This window comes from Octodon degus, unplaced genomic scaffold, assembly GCF_000260255.1.
Source record: "Octodon degus isolate 3935 unplaced genomic scaffold, OctDeg1.0 scaffold00083, whole genome shotgun sequence".
In the NCBI taxonomy this organism is placed as follows: Eukaryota; Metazoa; Chordata; class Mammalia; order Rodentia; family Octodontidae; genus Octodon; species Octodon degus.
The window spans coordinates 6,711,506-6,719,984 of NW_004524659.1; the positions used below are offsets into that span (position 1 = coordinate 6,711,506).

At 44.9% G+C, this 8,479-nt stretch overlaps 1 protein-coding gene across 2 annotated transcripts in view; it reads right to left on the reverse strand.

Annotated features, from left to right (window-relative positions):
• Positions 1-4,177, reverse strand: part of LOC101591006 (zinc finger protein 419-like) — a 19,240-nt gene extending 15,063 nt beyond the window's left edge. For both annotated transcript variants that reach the window (XM_023721465.1, XM_023721464.1), the window contains exon 1: positions 3,925-4,177. In XM_023721465.1, the coding sequence (XP_023577233.1) occupies positions 3,925-3,957 (33 nt within the window). In that variant the 5' untranslated portion in view covers positions 3,958-4,177. The remainder of the gene's footprint in view (positions 1-3,924) is intronic.
• Positions 4,178-8,479: the final 4,302 nt, after the last annotated feature.

Genomic DNA, 8,479 nt, shown 5'->3' on the forward strand with positions numbered 1-8,479 from the left:
GGCCCATAAAGTTTTAATTACATACACCTGAAGACTAAGTTCTGTCAAAATGTACAGTTTATAAACTTAAATATATATAAGTTTAACACAAAGCAACTAATATGTGCTCTCTTTGATATAATAAACACAACACCTAACCATTAAATATATGTAAAATAGCCAAAACTTTTTTACATCTCTACTTTGTATTAAATACAATTCAGCCCTGCCATTTAAAAACGCAATCTACCTAAGGTTGGAGCACACTGAGAAACTAAGGCCAGAGGAGCACAAGTTCCAGGCCAACTAGGGCCACTAAGTGAGATCTGGTGTCAAAATAAAAATAAGAAAATGCCTGCAGATGTAGCTCAGTGCAAAGGCCCTCAGTTCAATCCCCAGTACACAAAAACAAAAACAAAACTTGACCTACATCTATTGGCTCTGACTAAACAAACATTTTTTTAAGTGTATAAATGAGATACACTTGTATTTTGGGCAAGTCTATCTATGGTCACGAACACTTTCCTAAACTAGGAGGGTCTAAACCTATCCTTCGACTTTTGTCAATGCTATTATTGCCTTATGTGGATTTATTAAAAGGTTCTAAATTTCGTTTCAAAATTAGTGTTTTTTTTAAAAAAAAAAAAAACACCTTAACAAGTACTCTTGGAAAACACAGCTTTCTGAACAAAGCTACCATGCTCAAGTAACACAGGTCTTGCGTTTGAGCTATGCCCATTTTCCATGAGAAGTAGTGTAATATACAGGTGAAAACCACAAGCCCTGGCTTATTGTGTCTTTTTTTTTTTTTCTTTTTTTCTTCCCAGAACCGGGGATTGAACTCAGGCCCTTGCACTTACCAGGGAAGCGCTTATTCCACTGAGCTATCTCCCCGGCCCCTGGCTTATTGTGTCTTGATCATAAATACCCAGCAAAAAGTGTGACTAAAAGGTAAAACAATTAATAGTAATATAAAAACACAACCAGGTATAATGCAAATGCCTGTAATCCCAGCATTTGAGAGCCTGAGGCAGGAGGATCAACACAAGTTCTGGGCTATATAGTGAGTCCGAGCCAGTCTGAACCTCATAGCAAGACCCTATCTCAAAAAAAAAAAAAAAAAAAAAAAAGTAAGAAAAGAAAAAAGGGAACAATTAACATAAAAACACAATCTGGATACAAAAAGGAGCTTTGAATACTGCACCAGCAGTTACAGACAGTCTCCAGCCACCTCTAGTTTTGCCAAAAATGTGTCCTTCAGCCTATCTTCAGCCTTCAGCATACTGCTACGTGTCCCTGCCAAGGAACACATACATCCATTGAGTGAACATTTGGCTTTTTGTACAGGTCTGCCAACAAAATACCAATACCAGGCATGGTGGTGCATTCCTATAATCTCTGCATTGAAACACTGAAGTAAGAGAATCCCAAATTCAAGTCCAGCCTTGGTAATACAATGCTTTGGGGATTCCTTAGTGCGAAGGCCCGGGGTTCAATATTCAGTAATGAATAAATAAGTAAACACATGTGAAAAGGAGACAATGAAAATTGTAACGCTAAAACTATTAAAGCCAGACAGATGGCACACACCTGTAATCCCAGCTCTTGGGAGCCAGAGGCAGGCGGATCCCCCCAATTTTAGGCCAGGTTTGGCAACAGTGAGTTCAAGGCTAGCCTAAACTTCATAACTAGACCCTGTCTCAAACAAAACTGTTAAGAAAAACTGCAGCTTCGGGACACAAAAGTTCCACAGGCCTTTTTCCTTTCCAGGAAACTCAATACCCACCCCCTCACACACACACACAAATACACTTTTTCCTAAGGGTCTTAAGGACACATTAAGCCAGGGCTTGTGGTTTTCATCTCTGTATTACACTTCTAACCACAGAAAATGGACATGGGTCAATTTCAAACACAGGAGATTTGTGTTCTAATATAGCCTGCCCCTTGAGTAGGCTATATGGTAGGTACATCGCAGATCACCCACTTAAGGACATCCCAAAGTTCACATAAAAGCCCTTACCCTTACCCAGTATGTATCTCTCTTAAGGACCCACACTGTATTCTGACTGGGTTCCTGTTTAATTCTGCCTGTATACCTCTCACAGACATGTCTTGGAAATCCTTTTTCTATGAGGTAAATAAGGGAATCTACAACCTATCCTGTAGGTGAGGTGAACTGAAGTTCCTCATCTCTTCTTTGGGGACCCCCTTGTGCAGTAACTGCACGCTTTATACTTTCTTCTAAAGCAGTCAGTGACTTAAAAGGGCAAAGGTTGCCCGGGCGTGGTGGCACTCACCATTAACCCCAGTAGTCGGGATGCTGAGACAGGAGGATCTATGTAAGATTGAGGCCATCCTGGGCGATAGAGCAAGACCCTGCTCCAACCCACCAACAAAAAAAAAAAGAGGGAGGATGAAAGGTTTTTTGCAAAAATAAAATAAAATAAAATAAACCCTAAACATTGACTCTTTGGGTCTACAAAAGCACAATAGGTAACTAAAAGCAGAAGGAAAACTTAACCTTTTTTTGTACCCTTTGTTAGCGCTTAAGTCTGAGTTAAGTCCCTTTTCAGCTCTGTATAGTTATGTTAATTATTTAGTAGCAGTCAAAAGGTTGGAAAAATAAGTGAATTGGTCCTCAATTTACATAGAGTCATCTCATTTCAAGACTGAGAATTAAATAAATAAAGAAAGAAAAGACTGAGGATATCAGCTGCTCCGGGTGGGACACACCTGTGATCCTCATACTCAGAAGGCTGAGGCAGGAGTGTCCATGCAAGTCTGAGGCCACCCTGGACTACATAGTGAAGGCCTGTCTCAAAACGACAAAAACAAAACAAAGACTGAGGATATCAAGATAAGGGATTTACAAGGTCATTCAACTATGCCCAGAAGTCCATCATCAACGAGTTTCCAAGGCGATCTAAATTGAGTGTCACTGTGGCATCTCATGGATGAGACTGTCCCAAGCAAAAATAATCATCTAAAGAAAATTTAAACGGCTCCTCAAGCAGGACTTCTCCCGGGGCTGTGTCGCCAAGGCAGAACTGAGCTCATGATCAACCAGCCTGTAGTCCACTCCAGAAAACCTTTAAAATCTTCCCTGATTTTTTGTTTTTTCAGCGTGCCAATTTGAGCCACCTCTTCAGATTCGTACCACGACCAGTTTCTCAAACTGCAGCCTTTGCCTAACCTCTTACTTTTCATCACGAGACCAGCATGAAGGAACTTTCTCAGTTCCTCCAGCTTAATAACTAGGTCCCTTACCTTTCTCTTCCTGTCCAATTAAACCTCCCTCCTCCCCACATTCCTGCTTCAGTTTTTAAAACTTCCATCATCAGTGAAGGAAGGACACGCAGCCGCCAGTGACACTATGGGTCTCGCTACCTCTCAGCAATTCTCCAGAGGTCTGTGGAGGTAACCTCCTCAAGGTCCCTCTAACTTTCACCCCATCTCTTCTCCCCCCTGTCCTTGGTAGCCTATATAAACCTTGTACAGTCTCAACTCAGGGCGAATCTCGGCTCGGATCCCCCCGGATAACCCACCACCGCGTCCTCAGAACGTGGGCCTAACCGCACAGGCAGCAGCCGCGCCACGTGTGACTCATCCTCCGCTCCGGCTGCCAAGCCACGCGTGACTCATCTCCGCGCCCCCCTCCCCCGCCCGCTCACCCGGCCAGGCCACGTGTGACTCATCCCCTAGCAATCTCTTTCCTAAAGACAGGAGACTGGCCTCAAATCCCCTCCAGCGCCCCCCGACCCCAACTCCGGCCGCCTCACGTCGCGGCCCTTTCCACTCTCCAGCTGCGGAGCGACAGAAACGTGGAACGCAACCAGGGGCGCCCACTTCCTGACTGAAGGAGAAACGAGCGCGTGCCCGGCCGCTGGGGTCTTCAGGGTTGGGAGGTGAGAGTCTGGACCGAGTAGGGGACGCCGCACTAACCTGAACCGGGTCGTTCCGGGCAAGCGTCACCATCAAAGCCTGTAGGTGGGGTAAAGCCAGAAGAGACGGACTCGGCCGCCGTAACTGCTGTCACAAAGCAGCGCCCTCGGTCACCCTCAGAACCGACTCCGTCCGCGGGGACAATACTGGCTCTGCAGTCTTCCCGATCACTCGAAATCGCGCTCCTCTAACCGCTGAAAAATCGCTTGCTGCAGACAGACAGCAGAGACCAAGATGACCGCCGCCAGGTGTGCGCCGGAAGTCCCGCCTAGACGCCCGTCGGTCGCACGGAAACGCCCTTTCATTGGTCAAACTTGGCAGGGGCGTGACGCGGGACCTTCTGGGTAATGTAGTCTCCGAGGGACAGGCGCCTTGTGGACTACCAAGTACTAGCAAAGAGATCCAGAGGGGCCTTGAGAAAGATGGACGCGAAACTCCAGACACTGAACAGTCTTTTTTGTTTTATTTTGTTTCTCAGGCCTGCAAACTGAAAAAAGGCCTTCACCCTGAGCTACCTCCCAGGACTTTATTTTTTATCTGAGACAGGGCCTTGTTTAATTCTCCAGATTGAGTTTAAATTTGAATTTGTAATCCTGCCTCAACCGCCCAGAGTACTGGAACTACAGGCTGTGCCCTACACCTACTGATCTCACTCTTTGTTTTGTTTCTTTTTTGAGACAGAGTCTCACTCTATATTTCAGGTTACCTGATGTTCTTACACATTTTAAAGAAAAGAAAAAAAAAAAGAACCAGACTATATTTAATATAGTAAAAGCAAATTTTATCCATAAACTATTGCAGTAGAAGAAGACAGATTTCACACAGAACTGGGCTCAAATCTGAACACAAAGCCAGAGATGGTGGCACACACCTATAATCCTGGCACTCATGGGGTTGATGCAAAAGGAGCACTTCGAGCCAGCCTGAATGACATACTGAGTTGTTTGTCTCAAAACACACCAAAAAATCTGAACACAACAAATATAGATTTGAAATGATAGAAAAGGAGTGAAACAAGGGTCAGTGGATGGAAAACAACTAAGAGAAAATACCAAGAATCATCTTGCTGGGCTGGCCAGATAGCTCAGCGGATTAAAGCGCAGCAGCCAGAATTCAATCCCCGGCATGCCATGATGGTCCCGCCTGTGAGATGCGCTGAGACGGTGATTGAGACTGGGTGTAGTGGCGCATGTCTGTAATCCCAGCACTTGGGAGGCTGAACACAGGAGAAGCACTATGAGTCCGATCTACATAGTAAGACCCTGTAGACCCTATCCTAAATACAAAAAAAAAAAAAGAATCATCTTGCTGAAGAACAATTCCTGCTGAAAGCAGGCCAGGGTGATCAGATATCACTTGAATGGTGTGGGGTGAGGAACTTAAGTACTCACAAATTCAGGGTGACCAGAAGTATAAAGTAGAGGAATATGGCTAAACCAAAGTTGTGAACCTTGCTCCATCTTTACCTAGGCAACACAGGCCAAACAAGGAGGCATACCACAGCTGAAGTACTCACTGCTTAGAGGTGCCCAACTAAAATTTACTGAAGAAGAGCTTTTGTCCATCCCTACTTTTTTTTTTTTTTTTAATGTATTTAGTACAGGGTCCACAGGGTCTCACCACACAGATCAGACTCAGTATTTTCAACCTCTCAAGTGCTGGGATTACAAGCATGTGCCACCACACCCAGTCTCAATCCCCATCTCAGCACACACAGGGGGAGGGGGGTGGCACGGCAAGCCAGGGATCAAACCCTGGTCCTTGCATCTGCCTAAGCAGGCGCTTTAATCTGCTGAGCTATCTGGCTGGCCCAGCGCAATCTCTTGTGATTTCTCTGAAGTTCATGGTGTTATCCAGCTTCAGCTCATAAGCCTCCAGGAATTCATTACAACATTAATTACATTCTTGCTGTTATCTGGTTTTATGTATCATTCTCAAAAATGATGTTTCAGAGCTGGATGTGGTAGCATATACCTGTAACCCCAGCACTCAAGAGGCTGAGGCAGGAGGGATGCCATGAGTTCAAGGCCAGCCTGGGCTACAAAGTAGGTTCAAATCCAGCCTGAACTGCATAGTGAAACCTGGTTTCAAAAGACAAAAAAAAAGTTCAGTCCAAACCTGAATATAATCAATATTCCCAATTATGTCCTGTTACAGTAATAACAGATTTTCATTAAACTTATGTAAGTAATGATATGGCAAATAATTATAGTTATAATATATATTATAACTCTATAATTATATAACTCTATATAATATATAATATTATACCTGGAGCATAGAGCAGGTGAAGAGTGGATTTATTGGTACAAAGGGATGGTTCCAGCCCAAATGATGATGTCTGTAATGAAGGCATGGGAAAGAACTAAGAGAACAGGCTTGACAATCTTGTGGATAGAAAATTAGCTTAGTTTACATTTTTTGGGCAAGGAATGTAGTTCAGCAGCACTTCCCAGGCAAATGTGAGGCCCTGAGTTCAATTCCTAGTACTAGAAAAAAAAAATAAAATAAATTTTTGAGCTTGAGATAACTATAGGACATATACATGGATATCACAGTATTAAGAAAACATCAGCAAGCAAAAGAAAGAAAGGAAAGACGGAAAGAAAGAAAGAAGAAAGAAAGAAAGAAAGAAAGAAAGAAAGAAAGAAAGAAAAAAAGAAAATATCACCATTATTGGGCCAGTGGTATAGCTCAGAGACTAAGCATTTGCTTAGGTAAATGCAGGGGCCAGGGTTCAATCCCTGGCTCCGCATGCCTCCAGGCGTGTGTGCCTGTAATCCCAGCACTTGGGAGGCAGAAATCAGGAGGATCACTGCTAATGTGGGCTATGTAGGGAGACCCTGGACACAAAAAAGCCCAAAACATTATTTATTATTTCTCACAAAGGAATTTGTGGAAAAGGTTTCTTATTTCTCAAATTGTCCATCCCTACTTTTTTTTTTTTTAATGTATTTAGTTCAGGGTCCACAGGGTCTCACTACATAGATCAGACTCATAGAGTTTTCAGCCTGAAATTTGAGAAACCTCAGTCTAAGGGCCAGCCTGATAGCTCAGGGGACTAAAGCACTTGCTTAGTTAGAACGCTGGGGCTGGGATTGGATCCCTGGCACGCCCTGCCAGCTCCGTGGGGGGGGGGGGCACATTGAGACAGTGATTGAGACCGAGTATGGTGGTGCGCACCTGTCATCCCAGTGCTTGGCAGGCTAAAAACAGGAGGATCATTAAGAGTCTGATCTACGTAGTAAAGCCCTGTAGGCCCTGTAGACCCCGTCCTAAATATAGAAAAAGAAAAAGAAATCCTGGTGTAGACCATAGGTATAATGTTTCAATACTTTTTTTTTTTTTTTTTTTTTTGTTGTATATGATACTAGGAGTTGAACCCAGGCCATCACACTGAACTACAGCTTCAGCCCCTTTAAACATTTTTTTGTTGTTGTTGAGACCAGGACTCGCTGGTCTTTTGAACTTTTAATCTGTAGTTACCTAGATAGAACCTCAGATCCATGGCACGGGAGCAGACCAGGTCCTTCTGCGATAGGGATTAGGCTCTCTGTGTGAACCAGCGATGGTAGACAGGCGTGGGGAAAGGGCAGGCTGGGGTGACTAACACACCCAAGGAGGCCAGGAGTGCAAGGGCAAGAGGAGGCGCCTCACAGGAGGAGAGTATCACGAGGCCTTTTTGGGTGGTTGCCACTGATAACATCAGCTCCCGCCCGCCCCACACACACCTGCAGATAGCTCAGCGCTCAGGACCCGCCTCTCCTGACATGTCAGTAATCTCTCCAGGTTCCAGACTTAGGTGCCTTTTCTGAGGCCACCCTGGAGAGCATGACAAGCTGGGACCTGCCCGGAGTGTCACAGTGCACCCACACCAGCCCTCCCAGGCAAACGGTATTTTTTGTTTTGTTTTGGGCTTACTACTTTAAGACGCTCGGCACAATAGCGCTTGCTTTCCTCAGATCACACTGGTGGCAGCCGTCTTGCCAGCATTCGAGCCAGGGCGTCTGATCCTACAGAGGCACATAGCATTACTGTAGGTTTTCATTGTTCTTAGCTCAATGCGCCTGTAACCAACACTTGACTGCCTACTAGAAGATCTTTCTTTTTTGGTTTGACTCAAATACTGACCACTGGCCTCAATGGGGCTTTGGTTAGACCAAAATTCCTTTAATTTTTGATTTTTTTCTTTTTCTGTATTTAGGACAGGGTCTACAGGGTCTCACGATGTAGAGTGGACTCAGTGATTCTCCTGATTTCATCCTCCCAAGTGCTGGGATTACAGGTGCGTGCCACCACTCCCAGTCTCAGTCACTGTCTCAGTATGCCCTGGAGCAGGGCGCGGCATGCTGGGATCGAACCCTGGCCGCTGCAAGCTGCTGAAGCAGGCGTGTTAGTCCGCTGAGCTATCAGGCCAGCCCTTTGTTTTTGCTTTTTTGGTGTCAGGAATGGAACTCAGGAAGGACCTTGAGCTTGCCAGGAAGGCACTTATGCTACTGAGCTAAGTCGCTGGCCTTTTTTGAGACAGTGTCTTGCTCTGTAGTTCAGGCTGTCC